This window comes from Salvelinus fontinalis, chromosome 34 (assembly GCF_029448725.1).
Source record: "Salvelinus fontinalis isolate EN_2023a chromosome 34, ASM2944872v1, whole genome shotgun sequence".
In the NCBI taxonomy this organism is placed as follows: Eukaryota; Metazoa; Chordata; class Actinopteri; order Salmoniformes; family Salmonidae; genus Salvelinus; species Salvelinus fontinalis.
This window is the reverse complement of record NC_074698.1, coordinates 1152543-1178234: the sequence shown is the minus strand read 5'-3', so window position 1 is coordinate 1178234 and position 25692 is coordinate 1152543. Positions and strand designations below refer to the sequence as shown.

The window sequence follows — 25692 nt, the reverse complement described above, 5'->3', positions numbered from 1 at the left end:
CGGACAGGGATGAGGATCACCTCAGAGTAACGGACAGGGATGAGGATCACCTCAGAGTAACGGACAGGGATGAGGATCACCTCAGAGTAACAGACAGGGATGAGGATCACCTCAGAGTAACAGACAGGGATGAGGATCACCTCAGAGTAACAGACAGTGATGAGGATCACCTCAGAGTAATAGACAGGGATGAGGATCACCTCAGAGTAACAGACAGGGATGAGGATCACCTCAGGGTAACAGACAGGGATGAGGATCACCTCAGGGTAACAGACAGGGATGAGGATCACCTCAGGGTAACAGACAGGGATGAGGATCACCTCAGAGTAACAGACAGGGATGAGGATCACCTCAGAGTAACAGACAGGGATGGAGGTGTGTCAGCAGAACATCTGATTTAGAAGAGGGGGGTGTGAAGATGAAAGTTAGAGCTGTTGTGTTGTTTATGGATGAGGGGAGATATAACATGTGTGTGTGCTATGGGTGATTGCGTTCGTGCATACATACGGTATATGTGTGTGTGCATCTCATGGGGACCCGGTCTTTGCTGTGGGCCTTGGAAGCAGCAGCAGAGATAATGACTCAGACAGATGAAAGAGACAGAGCAAAGACTTTTGCCAGTCCCCCAAAAACATATTGCAGCTCTCTGTCTCAGACATGGCAGGAAGTTGTTGATGTCGTTGGAGAGGAACGGCATGGTCTCTCAATCGCATGAATCAAGGCAGACAGCTCCTGTCCTGTAGAGAATGTTGTAGATTACAGTCAGTGGGCTTTTGAACACAACTCTGGAGGGACATTTAGAGAAGAAGATGAGATGGAGAAAGAACAGAAAAGCGACACGTGAAGAGGAGGAGAGAGAGGAGCATCCTCTCCTCAGCCCTGCATATGGCTAAAACAACGTTTCTCCAACTAGACCTTTCTCCTCTTGCTTCCTCCCCCTCTGCTCTCCTGTCCCATTGATCCTGTTTAAGCTCATCTGTCTCTTGTACCGCAGCCCTCTGCTCAGGCAAGCTTCCCCGGGGTCATCTAATGGAACAACCTGCAGGTGGTCCGACCCCCGGGGTCATCTAATGGAACAACCTGGAGGTGGTCCGACCCCCGGGGTCATCTAATGGAACAACCTGCAGGTGGTCCGACCCCCGGGGTCATCTAATGGAACAACCTGGAGGTGGTCCGACCCCCGGGGTCATCTAATGGAACAACCTGGAGGTGGTCCGACCCCCGGGGTCATCTAATGGAACAACCTGGAGGTGGTCTGACCCCCGTGGTTATCTAATGGAACAACCTGGAGGTGGTCCGACCCCCGGGGTCATCTAATGGAACAACCTGGAGGTGGTCCGACCCCCGGGGTCATCTAATGGAACAACCTGTCGGTGGTCCGACCCCCGGGGTCATCTAATGGAACAACCTGGAGGTGGTCCGACCCCCGGGGTCATCTAATGGAATAACCCGCAGGTGGTCCGACCACTTTAAGACTTCAGTGGCCGTCACAGAGAAGCTGATATACACATCCCCACTCGCCCCCTAAATCTGTACACAGATGCATTTATGGACCCCTGTCTGCGCCCCTCTCTTGTCCCCTCTGTCACCCCCTGTCTGCCACGTTGACCCACCTTAATAAAGGTGACACACACCCTCCCCACACAACTCTAGACAGGCTCAAAGAAGAGAGAGTTAAAAAGAGAGGGATTTAAAGGGAAAGAGTTAAAAGGAGAGCCCAATATGAAAATCAAACGGTGTATTCCAAGTGGTTCCACCTGATATAAACACAGGAATTGAGTTAAAGAGACTGAGCGATAGCTAGGTAGAAAGAAAAAGAGAGGTAGAAAGAGAGATTTTGCTCTCTGAAGGCAGGTAGCCTAGCGTTGGGTTAGTAACCGAAAGTTTGCTTCTTCGAATCTGTCTATGTGCCCTTGAGCAAGACACTTAACCCTAATTGCTCTGGATAAGAGTGTCTGCTAAATGACTCAAATGTAAATGTAAAGACTGACATTAGCATACGGTCACCCTCACCAAGCCCAGGACTGAGAAAAGTGTTTAAACACCTAGCTATATCTTGAGCATGCATGTAGAAAAGCACCCACACCAGACCAGTGTGTGTACTACCCAGGAGCTTCCTCTTCTTTGTACCACTACCACCATACCTCACGTGTCTGACCCTATTTACTGAACAGGCCTTTGGTGATGAACACACTGTAGGAAGTCACGCATCACATGATGAGACTCTGCTATGTTCTAATGCCTGGAACAGCTAATACCATGCAGACACACCCTCCTAGTCTAAGACAGGCAGATGTGTTCAGGCACTGAGTCATCCATGTGTAGACTTGTGTGCATGCGTGAGATATGTATTAAGTGGGTGCAGCAGTGCCTGTTAGGAGGAATTTGAAGTGACGGAACCAATGATGGGAGGCTGTGAAATGGAAAATGAAAACTCTTCTAATTACTGCCGTGACAGTTCAAGAGGCGCTTACACACACATATACACACGGTCTCTCTCTCACACACACACACATATACACACGGTCTCTCTCTCACACACACACACACCCACACTTGTACACAGTAATTACAGACAAACAAGCAAATAACATCACCCGGAGTCCTCTCCCTCGCAAATGTAACTGAAATTGCTGCCAGAGACGTGTGTTAGGTAGATTCAGAGGAATCTGTTCCTGTCACTCACCGTAGTGTTGAAAGGCCTATAGATCACTGAGACAACTCATACCTGGGACACCACTAGTCGTTGTTCCCTCCGTAACGTTTACAAATCAGTCTTTCGGTATACGTTTATGTTCTTGTTTATAAGGTCTTTATGATGCTGATACCAGTTTGTGGTTTCTGTTATAACATGTTATGTAGTATTCATAAAGGCTTTATGAATGCTGTATGTATGTACATAAGGTCAGCAGAAGTATAGTGTTAGCAGGTTTTATTTTGGGTTTCATCAGTTTATAAAGTCACCTTGGAGATAACAGTCATATGGAAAGTACCTAGCCCCACCCCTTTATCCGTGTACCTGTCAATCATACCATCTTTTCCACCCACTCTTACTGCAATGACATCACCTTTATGCTAGCCGGCCTCTCGTGAATCATGTAGTATCCTGTCATTTTGTTGTTGTCCAAGCGTAGCTAAGCCCAGGTATCTCTCTAAAACATTCCTGAACAAAAAGTTCCATGCGGAAGAAATATCCTCCTTTACAGAAAAAAACAAATGAATTTCACATGTGAAGTTAATGTGATAACATGTAACTACACATGTGAAAGCATGATCTCATGTGAAATAAATGTGACAACATGGGGATACAAAATGCAATTCCACATGTGAGAGTTAGATTTTCACGTATGAATGTTTTTTTACATGTGAAACTGCACATTTTACATGTAAATCTGCATGTTATTCTACTCACGTGAAAAGGTGGTGTTAACATGAGAACTGTAAATGTGACACGTGAACAACTGACCTCACATGTCTCTTTTTCATACATGTGAACATTTATGCCCAGCATTTCACATGTGAAAATGTGATTTCACATGTGGGTTATTTTTGTAAGGGAATGACATTGTATGCGGGTTTTAAAGTACATGGTATGCTGTTCAGCTAAAATAGTGTCAAAAAAATCTTGTATCAATGTCAATATGATTACATTTGACTTGATCACTTAAGACTGACTTTTCATTATGACGCCAACTGGGATTTGAACTCACAACCTCTGGGTTTGGTGTAGGCTGATCTTTCTGCTGCGCCGCAAAGTCTGTAGCATTCCTCTACACATTCATTATCTATAACACATCTCTGTACTTAGCAAAAGAGTGCCATCTGCACTGCTATTTTCATCCATTCACCATCTGACTCTTCTCTCGTTGAATTAATTTACTTATTTCAGCAATTTGAGGAGTTTTCTGTGTAATCTGTTGGTGGTGCATATTATTCTGCTTAATGTTACGCCTGAATCACGATGATAAATATAATAACTTTTCTTTGGTGTATTTTTAACAAAGCTGAGATTGACTTTACTTCAATCCAAAGTGTAGGAATAGAGGTGAAATCAGTCATTGACACAGACATGGTGACGTAGCAGGAAGATGGAAATGCAGTGAACTAAGAGATTGTGAGTTCAAATCCCAGGTGATAATAGTTACTGTATAAATAAACATGCACAATGTAATGTATGTATGTCAAATATGTTAAACTCACTGTCTGTGTGTGTATCCTACGACAAATGTTTGTTTGCAGGGCATCGCCTCAGAAATCCACATGTAAAAGGTTATGTGATCACGTGAAAATCCAATCTTGAAATATCATCACGTGATGTAGGGTTAGGAATTGCCAAGGACCTCATGATACGATATCACAATACTTACATGTGATACGATATGTATTGCGATTCAATACTGCATTTGTATTGCGATTTGATATTTCAAACATATTGCTCACTATACAGTGAATTCAGAAAGTATTCAGACTTTTTCCAAATTTTGTTACGTTACAGCCTTATTCTAACATGTATTAAAATGTTTTTTTCCCCTCATTAATCTACACACATTACCCCATAATGACAAAGCAAAAACTGTTTTTTAGAAAATTAAATATCACGTTTACATAAGTATTCAGAACATTTACTCAGTACATTGTTGAAGCACCTTTGGCAGTGATTAATGCCCTGAGTCTTCTTGGGTATGACGCTACAAGCTTGGCACACCTGTGGGAAGTTTCTCCCATTCTTCTCTGTAGATCCTCTCAAGCTCTGTCAGGTTGGATGGGGAACGTCGGGTCTCCAGAGATGTTCAATCGGGTTCAAGTCCGGGCTCTGGCTGGACCTCTCAAGGACATTCAGAGACTTGTCCCGAAGCCACTCCTGCGTTGTCTTAGCTGTGTGCTTAGGGTCGTTGTCCTGTTGGAAGGTGAACCTTCTCCCCAGTCTGAGGTCCTGAGCGCTCTGGAGCAGGTTTTTGTCATGGATCTCTCTGTACTTTGCTCTATTCATCTTTCCCTTGATCCTGACTAGTCTCCCAGAACCTGCCGCTGAAAAACAGGGATGGTGCCAGGTGCCTTTAGGTGCCTTTTGGCAAACTCCAAGCAGGCTGTCATGTGCCTTCTACTGAGGAGTGGCTTCCGTCTAACCACTACCATAAAGGTCTAATTGGTGGAGTGCTGCAGAGATGGTTGTCCTTCTGGAAGGTTCTCCCATCTCTACAGAGGAACTTTGAAGCTCTGTCAGAGTGACCGTTGGGTTCTTGCTCACCTACCTGACCAAGGCCCTTCTCCCCCAATTGTTCAGTTTGGCCAGGCAACCAGCTCTCGGAAGAGTCTTGGTGGTTCCAAAGTTCTTCCACTTAAGAATGATGGAGGCCATGGTGTTCTTGGGGAGCTTCAATGCTGCAGAAAGTTTTTGTACCCTTCCCCAGATCTGTGCCTCGACACAATCCTGTCTCGGAGCTCTACGGACAATTCCTTCAACCTATTGGCTTGGTTTTTGCTCTGACATGCACTGTCAACTGTGGGACCTTATATAGACAGATGTGTGTCTTTCCAAATCATGTTCAATCAATTGAATTTACCACAGGTGTACTCAAATCAAGCTGTAGAAACATCTCAAGGATGATCAATGGAAACTGAGCTCAATTTCGAGTCTCATAGCAAAGGCTCTGAATACTTATGTAACTTGTAATACTTAAGGTATTTCTGTTTTACATTATTTATTTATTTTTATTTTTTATTCTAAAAAACAATTTTCGCTTTTGTCTTTATGGGGTATTGTGTGTAGATTAATGCGGAAGAAAATGTATTTAATCCATGTTAGAATAAGGCTGTAACGTAACAAAATGTGGGAAAGTTAAGGGGTCTGAATACTTTCCGAATGCACCGTATGTCTGCTGCCGAGAGACAAGAGAGAGCCATGATAAAAACCAGTCATGGAAATAAAAGTGATAGATGGAGAAGCTATAGGAGGAACAAAACTGAGTTTCTGCGCAGGTACAGCCGACTGGCACTAACTAACACTACCTAACAAGTCAATACTCTATATATTATCGCCAAAATACTATTGCCATATGTAACTGTATACATCTTTTCCCCCCATCACTAATGTGAAGTGTTCCAAAAACACATGGTTCTATGGTGACCAGTACGAAAATGAATGAACTCACTACTGTAAGTCGAGCTGGATAAGAGCGTATGCTAAATGACTCAAATGTAAATGTATAATAAAGTTTCACGTGGAAATGTAACATGTGAAATCATGTGGTTTTTCCAAAAGGGCTGTCTCCAGCATGTGATGTATACAATGCAATAAACGGTATGTGTTTTGTGACTTAGCTAAGGAAACACAAGGAAATGATTAACCTCTGGCAAACCATGATGTGGAGCTGTTTTCCCGAAGCTGCCCCCTCCTTCTCCTGCAACAATACAACGCCCTCTTCCAAGGAAAGAGAAAGTGCAGTACACCTGTCTGTACCTTGGTGTGTGTGTGTGAGAGAGAGAGTCTGGCCCGGTTCCAGCTGCAGATTGTTAATTAAGTTCTGGTAAGCGGTGCATGCTCCTGCCTTCAGATCCACTTCCACTGTTCCTCACACACACACTTCAAAGGCAGCCTCAGCCGCTCACCGCTCCACGCCAGCCAGGATTATTAAGCGATTGAAGAGTCTGATACGGCCTCAAAGAGCCTTCAGCGCTAAGACGCTTTTGGCAGGCTGTGCAGGTAGTCCACTTTAAAGTACACACACATATGCACACACACTCTCGCCATACTGTTTCACACACACACACACACAAGGACAGACACATACTCACCCACACCCACCACACACACTACATTCTTACATATCGTTAGTCTACTTTAGACCTGAGGGTCTTTCTGTGTGTTCACTGTTGTCTCAGAATAGAAACACTATTAATGTGTATTGGATATATAGTAGATACCTTTATGCATTAGTCTACGGTTTTCCTGTGGTTTTAGATATATATAGTGTTCTATATTCCCATGAGTTTGTGTGTGGGTTATCATAAAGAGTTTGTTTTTCATTAGACTAAAACCGTATGTGTGAAAGCAGACACACACGTACACACTTAGCCCAACAGTGGACTTTAATCAGGCTGGAGTCAATGCAGGAACCGTCTCTATCGCAACAAAGGCAGGCTGGGGGAATGGCTGGCCGTGTCAGTCTTCCTGTCTGTCAGGTGCAGGAGGAACATTTAGGGCCGCCGTGTCAGTCTGCCTGTCTGTCAGGTGCAGGAGGAACATTTAGGGCCGCCTTGTCAGTCTGCCTGTCTGTCAGGTGCAGGAGGATCATTTAGGGCCGCCGTGTCAGTCTGCCTGTCTGTCAGGTGCAGGAGGAACATTTAGGGCCGCCGTGTCAGTCTGCCTGTCTGTCAGGTGCAGGAGGAACATTTAGGGCCGCCGTGTCAGTCTGCCTGTCTGTCAGGTGCAGGAGGAACATTTAGGGCCGCCGTGTCAGTCTGCCTGTCTGTCAGGTGCAGGAGGAACATTTAGGGCCGCCGTGTCAGTCTGCCTGTCTGTCAGGTGCAGGAGGAACATTTAGGGCCGCCGTGTCAGTCTGCCTGTCTGTCAGGTGCAGGAGGAACATTTAGGGCCGCCGTGTCAGTCTGCCTGTCTGTCAGGTGCAGGAGGAACATTTAGGGCCGCCGTGTCAGTCTGCCTGTCTGTCAGGTGCAGGAGGAACATTTAGGGCCGCCGTGTCAGTCTGCCTGTCTGTCAGGTGCAGGAGGAACATTTAGGGCCGCCGTGTCAGTCTGCCTGTCTGTCAGGTGCAGGAGGAACATTTAGGGCCGCCGTGTCAGTCTGCCTGTCTGTCAGGTGCAGGAGGAACATTTAGGGCCGCCGTGTCAGTCTGCCTGTCTGTCAGGTGCAGGAGGAACATTTAGGGCCGCAGTGTCAGTCTGCCTGTCTGTCAGGTGCAGGAGGAACATTTAGGGCCGCCGTGTCAGTCTGCCTGTCTCTCAGGTGCAGGAGGAACATTTAGGGCCGCCGTGTCAGTCTGCCTGTCTGTCAGGTGCAGGAGGAGCATTTAGGTCCGCCGTGTCAGTCTGCCTGTCTGTCAGGTGCAGGAGGAACATTTAGGGCCGCCGTGTCAGTCTGCCTGTCTGTCAGGTGCAGGAGGAACATTTAGGGCCGCCGTGTCAGTTTGCCTGTCTGTCAGGTGCAGGAGGAACATTTAGGGCCGCCGTGTCAGTCTGCCTGTCTGTCAGGTGCAGGAGGAACATTTAGGGCCGCCGTGTCAGTCTGCCTGTCTGTCAGGTGCAGGAGGAACATTTAGGGCCGCCGTGTCAGTCTGCCTGTCTGTCAGGTGCAGGAGGAACATTTAGGGCCGCCGTGTCAGTCTGCCTGTCTGTCAGGTGCAGGAGGAACATTTAGGGCCGACAGTGTTTTTTTTTTCCTGTCTTTTCTTCTCCTTTATTTCTCTTCTGTCGTTCTCGCCTGGCTTTGTTCTCTCTCTCTCATCAGCCGGTAAGGCCCCTAGAGAGGCCGAGAGACAGACGAGAGACGTTCAAAGCCAAACAGACAGACAGGAAGACATACAAGAGCCGTATCCGTGGTGACGGCTGCCTGTATCTGTGGTGACAGGTGTGTCCATTCGACAGTGGCCCGCTGTTCCTTTGCCGTTTGTCAGGAAGTGTTGGGAGCAGGGCCAGGCCCATGGCGTTGATGGGTTTTTAGGGGTGTGTTTGCTAATACAGAGCATTACAGAGAGTCTGTCTCTTAATATGTCTGTCTGTCAGTGCCACCAGAAGAGAGCTGGTCTGAAAGGGTGATGTTTAGACTGTACTTATCTGTTGTCAGGACTGACCTGTGGAATCTCGCCGGTCCTCTGTGCTTGAGTCATCCTGTATTTCGGCAGTGTTTCAACTTTCAGAGAGAAAGAGACAGAGGGGGGAGAGAGCAAGAGGGGGAGAGAGAGAGAGAAAGAAAGAGAGAGAGAGAGCAAGAGGGGAGAGAGAGGGGGTAGTGAGAGAGAGAGAGAGAGGGGGTAGTGAGAGAGAGAGAGAGGGGGGGGGGTGAGAGAGAGAGAGAGAGGGGGGGGTGAGAGAGAGAGGTAGGGGGGAGCGAGAAAGAGGGGGGAGCGAGAGAGAGAGAGGAGGGAAAGAGAGGTGGGGAGGGAGAGAAAAAGGGGGGAGGGAGAGCGAGAGAGAGGGGGGAGGGAGAGAGAGGGAGTGTTAGAACAGAACCAGTCACAGTGGAGGTGTAGAAAGACCAGACTGACACTGAACCTGCACAGGCATGTCTGTGACATCAGAGCTATATAAAGTTGATGTTGAGGCGATATCTACATATTTATCTCAATGACGAGTCATAATGTAGAGATAGTAATTGGTTGCTTATTGTGAAATCTCTTATCTATGTGTGGTTCTAGCTGGTTGTTAATGACCTTTCCAAGTGGACGAAGAATAAAACCCAGAAAGCACAAGTTAAAAACACTCCTGGCTGTCTGCCTTTATCACATTTTCTCTGTCTGTCAATCTGTCCTTCCATCTGTCTGTCTGTCTGTTTCCATCTGCCTTTAACACATTGTGTCTGTTGGTCTGTATGTTCTTCCTCCATGTTGTCTCTCCTGTCCCAGTTTCCTTCTGTTTTTCCATGATAATTGGCAGCCGTGGCTGATTTCTCCCCCTCTTCCTGTTAAGTGATGAATAGTTGGCAGGGCATCAGAGGGAGCGGTGTGCCCGCCGGGCCACTCACTGGCTGCTGCTGCCACAGGGGCGTGGAGCCTGGCGCTGTGCCCAGAGTAACGCCAGCCCAGCGACAGGCAGGCAGGGGGACACTGCCAAGAGACAGGGGTCAATGTGTGCGTGTGTGTGCGTGTGTGTGTGTGTGCGTGTGTGTGTGTGTGTGTGTGTGTGTGTGTGTGTGTGTGTGTGTGTGTGTGTGTGTGTGTGTGTGTGTGTGTGTGTGTGTGTGTGTGTGTGTGTGTGTGCACTTCCTACAAACAGGTCCAATTTCAAACCCCTCACTGTCTTTCAATCTCTTCCTCACTCTCTCTCTCTCGTGTGTGTCTGTATGCATCTCTCTCTCTCTCTCTCTCTCTCGTGTGTGTCTGTATGCATCTCTCTTCCTCACTCTCTCTCTCTCTCTCTCGTGTGTGTCTGTATGCATCTCTCTTCCTCTCTCTCTCGTGTGTGTCTGTATGCATCTCTCTCCCTCACTCTCTCCCTCTCTCTCTCGTGTGTGTCTCTATGCATCTCTCTTCCTCACTCTCTCCCTCTATCTCTCGTGTGTGTCTGTATGCATCTCTCTTCCTCACTCTCTCCCTCTCTCTCTCGTGTGTGTCTCTATGCATCTCTCTTCCTCACTCTCTCCCTCTATCTCTCGTGTGTGTCTGTATGCATCTCTCTTCCTCACTCTCTCCCTCTCTCTCTCGTGTGTGTCTCTATGCATCTCTCTTCCTCACTCTCTCCCTCTCTCTCGTGTGTGTCTCTATGCATCTCTCTTCCTCACTCTCTCCCTCTCTCTCGTGTGTGTCTCTATGCATCTCTCTTCCTCACTCTCTCTCTCTCTCTCGTGTGTGTCTCTATGCATCTCTCTCCCTCACTCTCTCCCTCTCTCTCGTGTGTGTCTGTATGCATCTCTCTTCCTCACTCTCTCCCTCTCTCTCGTGTGTGTCTCTATGCATCTCTCTTCCTCACTCTCTCCCTCTCTCTCTCGTGTGTGTCTGTATGCATCTCTCTTCCTCACTCTCTCCCTCTCTCTCTCGTGTGTGTCTCTATGCATCTCTCTTCCTCTCTCTCCCTCTCTCTCTCGTGTGTGTCTGTATGCATCTCTCTTCCTCTCTCTCCCTCTCTCTCTCGTGTGTGTCTGTATGCATCTCTCTTCCTCTCTCTCTCTCTCTCGTGTGTGTCTGTATGCATCTCTCTTCCTCTCTCTCTCTCTCTCGTGTGTGTCTGTATGCATCTCTCTTCCTCACTCTCTCTCCCTCTCTCTCTCGTGTGTGTCTCTATGCATCTCTCTTCCTCACTCTCTCCCTCTCTCTCGTGTGTGTCTCTATGCATCTCTCTTCCTCACTCTCTCTCTCTCTCTCGTGTGTGTCTCTATGCATCTCTCTCCCTCACTCTCTCCCTCTCTCTCGTGTGTGTCTGTATGCATCTCTCTTCCTCTCTCTCTCTCTCTCGTGTGTGTCTCTATGCATCTCTCTTCCTCACTCTCTCCCTCTCTCTCGTGTGTGTCTCTATGCATCTCTCTTCCTCACTCTCTCTCTCTCTCTCGTGTGTGTCTCTATGCATCTCTCTTCCTCACTCTCTCCCTCTCTCTCTCGTGTGTGTCTCTATGCATCTCTCTTCCTCACTCTCTCCCTCTCTCTCTCGTGTGTGTCTCTATGCATCTCTCTTCCTCTCTCTCTCTCTCTCTCTCGTGTGTGTCTCTATGCATCTCTCTTCCTCACTCTCTCTCTCTCTCTCTCGTGTGTGTCTCTATGCATCTCTCTCCCTCACTCTCTCCCTCTCTCTCGTGTGTGTCTGTATCCATCTCTCTTCCTCTCTCTCTCTCTCTCGTGTGTGTCTCTATGCATCTCTCTTCCTCACTCTCTCCCTCTCTCTCTCGTGTGTGTGTCTCTATGCATCTCTCTTCCTCACTCTCCCTCTCTCTCTCGTGTGTGTGTCTCTATGCATCTCTCTCCCTCTCTCTCTCCCTCTCTCTCGTGTGTGTGTCTCTATGCATCTCTCTCCCTCTCTCTCTCGTGTGTGTCTGTATGCATCTCTCTCCCTCTCTCTCTCGTGTGTGTCTCTATGCATCTCTCTTCCTCACTCTCTCCCTCTCTCTCTCGTGTGTGTGTCTCTATGCATCTCTCTCCCTCTCTCTCTCGTGTGTGTCTGTATGCATCTCTCTCCCTCTCTCCCTCGTGTGTGTCTCTATGCATCTCTCTCCCTCTCTCTCTCGTGTGTGTCTCTATGCATCTCTCTCCCTCTCTCTCTCGTGTGTGTCTCTATGCATCTCTCTCCCTCTCTCCCTCGTGTGTGTCTCTATGCATCTCTCTCCCTCTCTCTCTCGTGTGTGTCTCTATGCATCTCTCTCCCTCTCTCTCTCGTGTGTGTCTCTATGCATCTCTCTCCCTCTCTCTCTCGTGTGTGTCTGTATGCATCTCTCTCCCTCTCTCCCTCGTGTTTGTCTGTATGCATCTCTCTTCCTCGTGTGTGTCTGTATGCATCTCTCTCCCTCACTCTCTCCCTCTATCTCTCGTGTGTGTCTGTATGCATCTCTCTCCCTCACTCTCTCCCTCTCTCTCGTGTGTGTCTGTATGCATCTCTCTTCCTCACTCTCCCTCTCTCTCTCGTGTGTGTCTCTATGCATCTCTCTCCCTCACTCTCTCTCTCTCTCTCTCGTGTGTGTCTCTATGCATCTCTCTTCCTCACTCTCTCCCTCTCTCTCTCGTGTGTGTCTCTATGCATCTCTCTTCCTCACTCTCTCCCTCTCTCTCTCGTGTGTGTCTGTATGCATCTCTCTTCCTCACTCTCTTCCTCTCTCTCTCGTGTGTGTCTGTATGCATCTCTCTCCCTCACTCTCTCTCTCTCTCTCGTGTGTGTCTCTATGCATCTCTCTTCCTCACTCTCTCCCTCTCTCTCTCGTGTGTGTCTGTATGCATCTCTCTTCCTCACTCTCTCACTCTCTCTCTCGTGTGTGTCTGTATGCATCTCTCTCCCTCACTCTCTCCCTCTCTCTCTCGTGTGTGTCTGTATGCATCTCTTCCTCACTCTCTCCCTCTATCTCGTGTGTGTCTCTATGCATCTCTCTCCCTCACTCTCTCCCTCTCTCTCTCGTGTGTGTCTGTATGCATCTCTCTCCCTCACTCTCTCCCTCTCTCTCTCGTGTGTGTCTGTATGCATCTCTCTCCCTCACTCTCTCCCTCTCTCTCTCGTGTGTGTCTGTATGCATCTCTCTCCCTCACTCTCTCCCTCTCTCTCTCGTGTGTGTCTGTATGCATCTCTCTCCCTCACTCTCTCCCTCTCTCTCTCGTGTGTGTCTGTATGCATCTCTCTCCCCTCTCTCTCGTGTGTGTCTGTATGCATCTCTCTCCCTCACTCTCTCCCTCTCTCTCTCTCTCTCGTGTGTGTCTGTATGCATCTCTTCCCCACTCTCTCCCTCTCTCTCTCTCTCGTGTGTGTCTGTATGCATCTCTCTCCCTCACTCTCTCCACTTTGTGTTGCAGATGAACACCAGGCTAAAGCAGATTGAGAAGGAATACAGTCAGAAGCTTGCCAAGTCTGCTCAGGTAAACACTTCTCTTTTCCTTTTTTTGACCTTCTTTTTTGGAAGATTTGTTTGAAAAAAGCCCACAAACGTTCAGTGGGGAGCTGTGAGAAAAAATATACACTCCCCCCTTCCTTCCCTGCTTAAACACAAACACACACACACTTTTACAACACACACACATATACCACACACCAAGTTTAACGTAATGCTGCAGACAAATTCATCTACATCTACATTTTCTTTCTTTCAACTCTCTCTCTCTCTTTCTCTCTCTCTTTCTCTCTTTCTCTCTTTCTTTCAACTCTCTCTTTCTCTCTTTCTTTCAACTCTCTCTCTCTCTCTTTCTTTCAACTCTCTCTCTTTCTCTCTCTTTCTCTCTTTCTTTCAACTCTCTCTCTGTCTCTCTCTCTCTGTCTCTCTCTCTCTCTCTCTCTCTCTCTCTCTCTCTCTCTCTCTCTCTCTCTCTCTCTCTCTCTCTCTCTCTGTCTCTCTGTCTCTCTCTGTCTCTCTCTGTCCACATCCAGAGGCGTCTGAGGCGAGGGTTAGCCAGGCTTTGGTCCAGGCACTTCACAGGTGGTGTGGAAACCTGGCCCAGTTAGTTAGCCAGGTTTTATACCCAAGAGGTAGACTTTACTGTTTGATTCTAGTTGTTTCACAATGTTCAGATTTGCCTTTAATCCATATATAGAATCCTATTTATGTAATTGCACCGCCTTGCATACAGCAATACGGAACCCAGGTGGGATTGGCTGGAAGATATGAGGCTTTTAGGTACCTTTCAGGTGTCTCACACATGCACACATACACCCACACATGCACACACATGCTCATGCACACACTTGTTCTTTCTCCCCCCCCTCTCTTTCTCTCTCCCGCTCCTCCCCTTCCCTCGCCATGACGTCAGGAGTGTTGTTTGAAGGTTCTCCTCTCTGGCCAGGACCATATGTTTAACATTAAACCTAATCTCCTCAGACTGAGAGCAGTTAAAGCCAGAGGAACTCTCCTCTCTGTTCATGAATCAAAACCACTAGGCCATTCCTCCTCTTCTCCATTATTCCCCCCATTCTACCCTTTCTCTCTCTCTCTCTCTCTCGTCTTTCTCTGTTTGGACATGTGGAAGGCTTTAAAGCCACAGCCTGAGATTAGTTTTTTAAGCAAAAATATAAAGAATTGAAATGACCGTTGAAAAGATTCCCAGATTTCAGACTGCGGCTTCAAAGCGCCTTTTAGCTGGACAGTATAAAAGAACCCAAAACACAAATCACTGTTTTTATGTTTGAAAACAAAGAAGATTAGATCTATCCCAATCTGACAAAATAGGGGTGAAATATCATATTCTATCACAGGCTTTAATTGCTAAATCATGACCTTAGAAGAAACTATTTTTTGTCTTTCTCACTCTCTTTGTTTTGAATCCCCCTGTTTTGGGTCCACGTTTGAGGGCAGCAGCGTTGAGTTGAAAGCGAGGTTGACAAGCAGATGTTGTGAGAGAACAGGAGCTTATGAAGTTGCACAATGCCCCGACATCAAACGTGTCTCGGTGGTAGTTGAAAGTTCACTCTGTGTTTGCTCCTCTTTGCTATGTGGCGAGGTAAAGTTTCCGTCAACAGAGGCTGCGAAAGATGAATCCTCTGTTTTGAAGGGGTAACTAACGCTCTCACGAGTTCAACTTAACTCCCTTCCTCTGCCTTCTGTTGCTGAAAACCCCAGTTCCATGGGTTCCACAATGACAACACAACGCTCTAAGGACATTTTACATGTGTTTATTTCTAAGTTAAGAGGAAGTCTACCCACCATATTAAAACAGGCTATTTGTTGGTATTTGTAGCGTGTGTTAGCGGCTTGACTTTCGAAGGCGTTGTGTAGGGACTAAATAGGTTTTAATGCATAGGAGCCCTGGGGGTGACTGGATCGAATGTAAACAGAGGGCCTTTGAACCTTGGAGGCTGCCCTCACTGTGTAACCCCTAAGTGTCTGTCAGAGGTCACCGATCTCTCTCGCAGGGAGAGCACTGCAGCATGGGTAGTAGTATCCCAATTAAAACATAGCAAGCCGCTATACGTTATCCTGAGGGCACTAGGGTAGACACATGCAGTGTGGATGCACGCACACACAACACGCACACACACGGTGTGCACAAACACGCACTCATACAACACACACACACACACGGTGTGAACAAACACACACTCATACAACACACACACACACGGTGTGAACAAACACACACTCATACAACACACACACACACGGTGTGAACAAACACACACTCATACAACACACACACACACACGGTGTGAACAAACACACACTCATACAACACACACACACACGGTGTGAACAAACACACACTCATACAACACACACACACAGGGTCCTTTGAGCTTCGATAATTAGCGTCTCTGAAATCCGGGCCGCTTAATGGTCTTGCTGAGCGTGGCCTTCCTGAGCGACCTCTGAACCCAGCCCGGTTTGTTTCTCTTCTCTGGTTAATGATGAGGCAACAGTGGGGGTCCTTGGGAGCTCCCCCAGCCCTTTATCTCAACACTGCTGCTGGTTGAACATGGGAAAGGCTTGTAATAACAAGTTGAATCCAGTTAGGAGCAGGAAACACATCTTTACTACTGTTATTATTCTTTCATGCATAGAAGTACTTAACATCCTAGTAGAATCAGGCAATAACTGAAAGCTAAATTATTTAAATCACAATCATGCCCTTCTGGGTATTATTTAACTATTTGTGGCTTCTGATCTGGGAGTGCATCAGTTCACTTTTTTCTGGTTCTTGTTAAGGCCCTAGTGAGTTCATTGTGTCACGCTATGTCTGTCATAGAGAACTGCTAAATGGCCAGCCGGCCTCTGAGAGGCCCTGCGACTGCCTTTCATTCTGTATGTTCACTTTGAGGTGAGGAAAACCCAGCCTAAACAGAGCTACCAACCAGCCTGTGAAATTAAAGACGGCCTGTTCAGGCCAATTACAGTACAGTACAGTCGGATGAAGCCCTCGATATGAGACTAGGTATAAAGGTACAAGAATAACGAGAAAGACAGGGTTAATGAGTCATTATATCACTCCAGGCTACAGACGAGATGCTGGAGAATCTATAAGCAAAATAATTATTACGCCCAGAGCTGATGTTCCCATAATAATGGACCATTTGTTGCTTTCATGTGGCTGGTCCCGCTGACTAAATCAGTCTAATCTCTCCCCCTGCGGTCGGCTAAGTCACTCATTCCCATAACTCCCACTCAATGAGAGGATTCCAGTAAGACTGTTGAACGAAGAGTTGAGTTGAACTAATGTACAGTAAACAATTATTTGTCTGTGTCTAGCCCAGCTCGAGCGCTTCAACGGGCCTGAGCGAGTAGTTTTCTCTCTTCTCCCTCTTCTCTGCTCTCTCTCCTCTCTTCTCCCTCTTCTCTGCTCTCTCTCCTCTCTTCTCCCTCTTCTCTGCTCTTCTCTCCTCTCTTCTCCCTCTTCTCTGCTCTTCTCTCCTCTCTTCTCCCTCTTCTCTGCTCTTCTCTCCTCTCTTCTCCCTCTTCTCTGCTCTTCTCTCCTCTCTTCTCCCTCTTCTCTGCTCTTCTCTCCTCTCTTCTCCCTCTTCTCTGCTCTTCTCTCCTCTCTTCTCCCTCTTCTCTGCTCTTCTCTCCTCTCTTCTCCCTCTTCTCTGCTCTCTCTCCTCTCTTCTCCCTCTTCTCTGCTCTCTCTCCTCTCTTCTCCCTCTTCTCTGCTCTTCTCTCCTCTCTTCTCCCTCTTCTCTGCTCTTCTCTCCTCTCTTCTCCCTCTTCTCTGCTCTCTCTCCTCTCTTCTCCCTCTTCTCTGCTCTCTGTCCTCTCTTCTCCCTCTTCTCTGCTCTCTCTCCTCTCTTCTCCCTCTTCTCTGCTCTTCTCTCCTCTCTTCTCCCTCTTCTCTGCTCTTCTCTCCTCTCTTCTCCCTCTTCTCTGCTCTCTCTCCTCTCTTCTCCCTCTTCTCTGCTCTTCTCTCCTCTCTTCTCCCTCTTCTCTGCTCTTCTCTCCTCTCTTCTCCCTCTTCTCTGCTCTTCTCTCCTCTCTTCTCCCTCTTCTCTGCTCTCTCTCCTCTCTTCTCCCTCTTCTCTGCTCTCTCTCCTCTCTTCTCCCTCTTCTCTGCTCTCTGTCCTCTCTTCTCCCTCTTCTCTGCTCTTCTCTCCTCTCTTCTCCCTCTTCTCTGCTCTCTGTCCTCTCTTCTCCCCCTTCTCTGCTCTTCTCTCCTCTCTTCTCCCTCTTCTCTACTCTTCTCTCCTCTCTTCTCCCTCTTCTCTGCTCTCTCTCCTCTCTTCTCCCTCTTCTCTGCTCTCTGTCCTCTCTTCTCCCTCTTCTCTGCTCTCTCTCCTCTCTTCTCCCTCTTCTCTGCTCTTCTCTCCTCTCTTCTCCCTCTTCTCTGCTCTTCTCTCCTCTCTTCTCACTCTTCTCTGCTCTCTCTCCTCTCTTCTCCCTCTTCTCTGCTCTCTGTCCTCTCTTCTCCCTCTTCTCTGCTCTCTCTCCTCTCTTCTCCCTCTTCTCTGCTCTCTCTCCTCTCTTCTCCCTCTTCTCTGCTCTTCTCTCCTCTCTTCTCCCTCTTCTCTGCTCTCTCTCCTCTCTTCTCCCTCTTCTCTGCTCTTCTCTCCTCTCTTCTCCCTCTTCTCTGCTCTCTCTCCTCTCTTCTCCCTCTTCTCTGCTCTCTCTCCTCTCTTCTCCCTCTTCTCTGCTCTCTCTCCTCTCTTCTCCCTCTTCTCTGCTCTTCTCTCCTCTCTTCTCCCTCTTCTCTGCTCTCTCTCCTCTCTTCTCCCTCTTCTCTGCTCTCTGTCCTCTCTTCTCCCTCTTCTCTGCTCTCTCTCCTCTCTTCTCCCTCTTCTCTGCTCTTCTCTCCTCTCTTCTCCCTCTTCTCTGCTCTCTGTCCTCTCTTCTCACTCTTCTCTGCTCTCTGTCCTCTCTTCTCCCTCTTCTCTGCTCTTCTCTCCTCTCTTCTCCCTATTCTCTGCTCTTCTCTCCTCTCTTCTCACTCTTCTCTGCTCTCTCTCCTCTCTTCTCCCTCTTCTCTGCTCTCTGTCCTCTCTTCTCCCTCTTCTCTGCTCTCTCTCCTCTCTTCTCCCTCTTCTCTGCTCTCTCTCCTCTCTTCTCCCTCTTCTCTGCTCTTCTCTCCTCTCTTCTCCCTCTTCTCTGCTCTCTCTCCTCTCTTCTCCCTCTTCTCTGCTCTCTCTCCTCTCTTCTCCCTCTTCTCTGCTCTCTCTCCTCTCTTCTCCCTCTTCTCTGCTCTCTCTCCTCTCTTCTCCCTCTTCTCTGCTCTTCTCTCCTCTCTTCTCCCTCTTCTCTGCTCTCTCTCCTCTCTTCTCCCTCTTCTCTGCTCTTCTCTCCTCTCTTCTCCCTCTTCTCTGCTCTTCTCTCCTCTCTTCTCACTCTTCTCTGCTCTCTCTCCTCTCTTCTCCCTCTTCTCTGCTCTCTGTCCTCTCTTCTCCCTCTTCTCTGCTCTCTCTCCTCTCTTCTCCCTCTTCTCTGCTCTCTCTCCTCTCTTCTCCCTCTTCTCTGCTCTTCTCTCCTCTCTTCTCCCTCTTCTCTGCTCTCTGTCCTCTCTTCTCCCTCTTCTCTGCTCTTCTCTCCTCTCTTCTCCCTCTTCTCTGCTCTTCTCTCCTCTCTTCTCCCTCTTCTCTGCTCTTCTCTCCTCTCTTCTCCCTCTTCTCTGCTCTTCTCTCCTCTCTTCTCCCTCTTCTCTGCTCTTCTCTCCTCTCTTCTCCCTCTTCTCTGCTCTTCTCTCCTCTCTTCTCCCTCTTCTCTGCTCTCTCTCCTCTCTTCTCCCTCTTCTCTGCTCTCTCTCCTCTCTTCTCCCTCTTCTCTGCTCTCTGTCCTCTCTTCTCCCTCTTCTCTGCTCTTCTCTCCTCTCTCTTCTCTCTGCTCTCTCTCAGCTGCAACTTAAATAGAATGTTCATTTTGACTGGAGTATTTCAAAGCTACTGCTGCTCCTTTTTATCTTGGTGTGTACCACAAATTTACCAACACACACTCACTCTACTCTTCAAAAAGCTAGGAGCTTTTTTCCTCCTTTCTCTCTCTCTCTCTCTCTCTCGTCTCTCTCTCTCTCTCTTTTTCTCAGGACAGACAGAGAACTGTGAGAAGATTGATAATGGCTGAGACTATTTCTGAGACACACCATTGACACTAACTAATGGAGTCTGTACCTATAGTAACTAAACCAGAGATGCATTTCTGTCTCCCATGGTGTCCTACAGATAGTGACATCATGTTGTTAGGAAATATGTTAAGCATTTGATATTCGGCTCCAACAAGCTGTGTGTTTTGATGTTAATGCAGCAGTTGTCTGCTGCCCACACTCTCTCTTATATTAGCATAAAAACTCCTGTTCCATTTAGACTCAACTAAACGCTTCCTGAAACGGCATCTGTTCAAAAACACCAACAAACAGGGTCTGTCACTGAAGGAAAAACTCCAAGTCCTAGGACTGAACTGTACTGTACAGAGCACTAAGGACCTGGACCTAGGACTGTACAGAGCACTAAGGACCTGGACCTAGGACTAAACTGTACTGTACAGAGCACTAAGGACCTGGACCTAGGACTGAACTGTACTGTACAGAGCACTAAGGACCTGGACCTAGGACTAAACTATACTGTACAGAGCACTAAGGACCTGGACCTAGGACTAAACTATACTGTACAGAGCAGTAAGGACCTGGACCTAGGACTGAACTGTACTGTACAGAGCACTAAGGACCTGGACCTAGGACTAAACTATACTGTACAGAGCACTAAGGACCTGGACCTAGGACTGAACTGTACTGTACAGAGAGAGCACTAAGGACCTGGACCTAGGACTAAACTATACTGTACAGAGCACTAAGGACCTGGACCTAGGACTGAACTATACTGTACAGAGCACTAAGGACCTGGACCTAGGACTGAACTGTACTGTACAGAGCACTAAGGACCTGGACCTAGGACTAAACTATACTGTACAGAGCACTAAGGACCTGGACCTAGGACTAAACTGTACTGTACAGAGCACTAAGGACCTGGACCTAGGACTAAACTATACTGTACAGAGCACTAAGGACCTGGACCTAGGACTGAACTGTACTGTACAGAGCACTAAGGACCTGGACCTAGGACTAAACTATACTGTACAGAGCACTAAGGACCTGGACCTAGGACTGTACTGTACAGAGCACTAAGGACCTGGGCCTAGGACTAAACTATACTGTACAGAGCACTAAGGACCTGGACCTAGGACTAAACTATACTGTACAGAGCACTAAGGACCTGGACCTAGGACTGTACTGTACAGAGCACTAAGGACCTGGGCCTAGGACTAAACTATACTGTACAGAGCACTAAGGACCTGGACCTAGGACTAAACTATACTGTACAGAGCACTAAGGACCTGGACCTAGGACTAAACTATACTGTACAGAGCACTAAGGACCTGGACCTAGGACTAAACTATACTGTACAGAGCACTAAGGACCTGGACCTAGGACTGTACTGTACAGAGCACTAAGGACCTGGGCCTAGGACTAAACTATACTGTACAGAGCACTAAGGACCTGGGCCTAGGACTAAACTATACTGTACAGAGCACTAAGGACCTGGACCTAGGACTGAACTGTACTGTACAGAGGACTAGAGACCTAGGACTGTACTGTACAGAACACTAGAGACCTGGACCTAGGACTTGGCTAATCAATTCCCATTTGGTATTCAATGACAAATCTAAGTATCTTGAGGTCAGGTCAGGGGTCACCAACCATGACCCCCAGAGTCAGTTTTTAGAGTGTGTTTATACTGTCTGTGTCATATGGGGATGTATCTATATCAAACCACTTGGAATGGTGTTCCTCAAGGGTCACTGTTGTCCCCTCTTAATTTGTCTCTCCATCTCTCATCTCAACCCATCTCTCTCTCCCTCTCCCATCTAATCTCTTTCTCTCTCCTCCCTCTCTCCATAGTTGACAGCGGAGCTGCAGACGTCAGTGTGTGCTGCTAAGGAGGAAGGGTTGCGGCAGCAGCAGGAGAAGGAGAGACAGTTGAAGGAGGCTACAGCTCGCTGGGATGATGAGAGGAGGCAGATGAGCCGCCACACAGACACTAAGAACAAGGTCAAGTTTCATGGACATTCTGCAAAGGACACTACTATATAGTAGACATCAGTAGTGCACGCCACAAAGTCTGTTAAAGTCACTACTATATAGTAGACATCAGTAGTGCACGCCACAAAGTCTGTTAAAGTCACTACTATATAGTAGACATCAGTAGTGCACGCCACAAAGTCTGTTAAAGTCACTACTATATAGTAGACATCAGTAGTGCACGCCACAAAGTCTGTTAAAGTCACTACTATATAGTAGACATCAGTAGTGCACGCCACAAAGTCTGTTAAAGTCACTACTATATAGTAGACATCAGTAGTGCACGCCACAAAGTCTGTTAAAGTCACTACTATATAGTAGACATCAGTAGTGCACGCCACAAAGTCTGTTAAAGTCACTACTATATAGTAGACATCAGTAGTGCACGCCACAAAGTCTGTTAAAGTCACTACTATATAGTAGACATCAGTAGTGCACGCCACAAAGTCTGTTAAAGTCACTACTATATAGTAGACATCAGTAGTGCACGCCACAAAGTCTGTTAAAGTCACTACTATATAGTAGACATCAGTAGTGCACGCCACAAAGTCTGTTAAAGTCACTACTATATAGTAGACATCAGTAGTGCACGCCACAAAGTCTGTTAAAGTCACTACTATATAGTAGACATCAGTAGTGCACGCCACAAAGTCTGTTAAAGTCACTACTATATAGTAGACATCAGTAGTGCACGCCACAAAGTCTGTTAAAGTCACTACTATATAGTAGACATCAGTAGTGCACGCCACAAAGTCTGTTAAAGTCACTACTATATAGTAGACATCAGTAGTGCACGCCACAAAGTCTGTTAAAGTCACTACTATATAGTAGACATCAGTAGTGCACGCCACAAAGTCTGTTAAAGTCACTACTATATAGTAGACATCAGTAGTGCACGCCACAAAGTCTGTTAAAGTCACTACTATATAGTAGACATCAGTAGTGCACGCCACAAAGTCTGTTAAAGTCACTACTATATAGTAGACATCAGTAGTGCACGCCACAAAGTCTGTTAAAGTCACTACTATATAGTAGACATCAGTAGTGCACGCCACAAAGTCTGTTAAAGTCACTACTATATAGTAGACATCAGTAGTGCACGCCACAAAGTCTGTTAAAGTCACTACTATATAGTAGACATCAGTAGTGCACGCCACAAAGTCTGTTAAAGTCACTACTATATAGTAGACATCAGTAGTGCACGCCACAAAGTCTGTTAAAGTCACTACTATATAGTAGACATCAGTAGTGCACGCCACAAAGTCTGTTAAAGTCACTACTATATAGTAGACATCAGTAGTGCACGCCACAAAGTCTGTTAAAGTCACTACTATATAGTAGACATCAGTAGTGCACGCCACAAAGTCTGTTAAAGTCACTACTATATAGTAGACATCAGTAGTGCACGCCACAAAGTCTGTTAAAGTCACTACTATATAGTAGACATCAGTAGTGCACGCCACAAAGTCTGTTAAAGTCACTACTATATAGTAGACATCAGTAGTGCACGCCACAAAGTCTGTTAAAGTCACTACTATATAGTAGACATCAGTAGTGCACGCCACAAAGTCTGTTAAAGTCACTACTATATAGTAGACATCAGTAGTGCACGCCACAAAGTCTGTTAAAGTCACTACTATATAGTAGACATCAGTAGTGCACGCCACAAAGTCTGTTAAAGTCACTACTATATAGTAGACATCAGTAGTGCACGCCACAAAGTCTGTTAAAGTCACTACTATATAGTAGACATCAGTAGTGCACGCCACAAAGTCTGTTAAAGTCACTACTATATAGTAGACATCAGTAGTGCACGCCACAAAGTCTGTTAAAGTCACTACTATATAGTAGACATCAGTAGTGCACGCCACAAAGTCTGTTAAAGTCACTACTATATAGTAGACATCAGTAGTGCACGCCACAAAGTCTGTTAAAGTCACTACTATATAGTAGACATCAGTAGTGCACGCCACAAAGTCTGTTAAAGTCACTACTATATAGTAGACATCAGTAGTGCACGCCACAAAGTCTGTTAAAGTCACTACTATATAGTAGACATCAGTAGTGCACGCCACAAAGTCTGTTAAAGTCACTACTATATAGTAGACATCAGTAGTGCACGCCACAAAGTCTGTTAAAGTCACTACTATATAGTAGACATCAGTAGTGCACGCCACAAAGTCTGTTAAAGTCACTACTATATAGTAGACATCAGTAGTGCACGCCACAAAGTCTGTTAAAGTCACTACTATATAGTAGACATCAGTAGTGCACGCCACAAAGTCTGTTAAAGTCACTACTATATAGTAGACATCAGTAGTGCACGCCACAAAGTCTGTTAAAGTCACTACTATATAGTAGACATCAGTAGTGCACGCCACAAAGTCTGTTAAAGTCACTACTATATAGTAGACATCAGTAGTGCACGCCACAAAGTCTGTTAAAGTCACTACTATATAGTAGACATCAGTAGTGCACGCCACAAAGTCTGTTAAAGTCACTACTATATAGTAGACATCAGTAGTGCACGCCACAAAGTCTGTTAAAGTCACTACTATATAGTAGACATCAGTAGTGCACGCCACAAAGTCTGTTAAAGTCACTACTATATAGTAGACATCAGTAGTGCACGCCACAAAGTCTGTTAAAGTCACTACTATATAGTAGACATCAGTAGTGCACGCCACAAAGTCTGTTAAAGTCACTACTATATAGTAGACATCAGTAGTGCACGCCACAAAGTCTGTTAAAGTCACTACTATATAGTAGACATCAGTAGTGCACGCCACAAAGTCTGTTAAAGTCACTACTATATAGTAGACATCAGTAGTGCACGCCACAAAGTCTGTTAAAGTCACTACTATATAGTAGACATCAGTAGTGCACGCCACAAAGTCTGTTAAAGTCACTACTATATAGTAGACATCAGTAGTGCACGCCACAAAGTCTGTTAAAGTCACTACTATATAGTAGACATCAGTAGTGCACGCCACAAAGTCTGTTAAAGTCACTACTATATAGTAGACATCAGTAGTGCACGCCACAAAGTCTGTTAAAGTCACTACTATATAGTAGACATCAGTAGTGCACGCCACAAAGTCTGTTAAAGTCACTACTATATAGTAGACATCAGTAGTGCACGCCACAAAGTCTGTTAAAGTCACTACTATATAGTAGACATCAGTAGTGCACGCCACAAAGTCTGTTAAAGTCACTACTATATAGTAGACATCAGTAGTGCACGCCACAAAGTCTGTTAAAGTCACTACTATATAGTAGACATCAGTAGTGCACGCCACAAAGTCTGTTAAAGTCACTACTATATAGTAGACATCAGTAGTGCACGCCACAAAGTCTGTTAAAGTCACTACTATATAGTAGACATCAGTAGTGCACGCCACAAAGTCTGTTAAAGTCACTACTATATAGTAGACATCAGTAGTGCACGCCACAAAGTCTGTTAAAGTCACTACTATATAGTAGACATCAGTAGTGCACGCCACAAAGTCTGTTAAAGTCACTACTATATAGTAGACATCAGTAGTGCACGCCACAAAGTCTGTTAAAGTCACTACTATATAGTAGACATCAGTAGTGCACGCCACAAAGTCTGTTAAAGTCACTACTATATAGTAGACATCAGTAGTGCACGCCACAAAGTCTGTTAAAGTCACTACTATATAGTAGACATCAGTAGTGCACGCCACAAAGTCTGTTAAAGTCACTACTATATAGTAGACATCAGTAGTGCACGCCACAAAGTCTGTTAAAGTCACTACTATATAGTAGACATCAGTAGTGCACGCCACAAAGTCTGTTAAAGTCACTACTATATAGTAGACATCAGTAGTGCACGCCACAAAGTCTGTTAAAGTCACTACTATATAGTAGACATCAGTAGTGCACGCCACAAAGTCTGTTAAAGTCACTACTATATAGTAGACATCAGTAGTGCACGCCACAAAGTCTGTTAAAGTCACTACTATATAGTAGACATCAGTAGTGCACGCCACAAAGTCTGTTAAAGTCACTACTATATAGTAGACATCAGTAGTGCACGCCACAAAGTCTGTTAAAGTCACTACTATATAGTAGACATCAGTAGTGCACGCCACAAAGTCTGTTAAAGTCACTACTATATAGTAGACATCAGTAGTGCACGCCACAAAGTCTGTTAAAGTCACTACTATATAGTAGACATCAGTAGTGCACGCCACAAAGTCTGTTAAAGTCACTACTATATAGTAGACATCAGTAGTGCACGCCACAAAGTCTGTTAAAGTCACTACTATATAGTAGACATCAGTAGTGCACGCCACAAAGTCTGTTAAAGTCACTACTATATAGTAGACATCAG

At 46.3% G+C, this 25692-nt stretch overlaps 1 protein-coding gene across 1 annotated transcript in view; it reads left to right on the top strand.

Moving 5' to 3' along the window:
- Positions 1-13028: 13028 nt before the first annotated feature.
- LOC129832826 (centrosomal protein of 112 kDa-like) overlaps positions 13029-25692 on the top strand; it is a 62972-nt gene continuing 50308 nt past the window's right edge. Inside the window, exons 1-2 of the mRNA XM_055896860.1 lie at positions 13029-13220; positions 21156-21305. Coding sequence (XP_055752835.1) covers positions 13158-13220; positions 21156-21305 — 213 coding nt within the window. The 5' untranslated portion in view covers positions 13029-13157. The remainder of the gene's footprint in view (positions 13221-21155; positions 21306-25692) is intronic.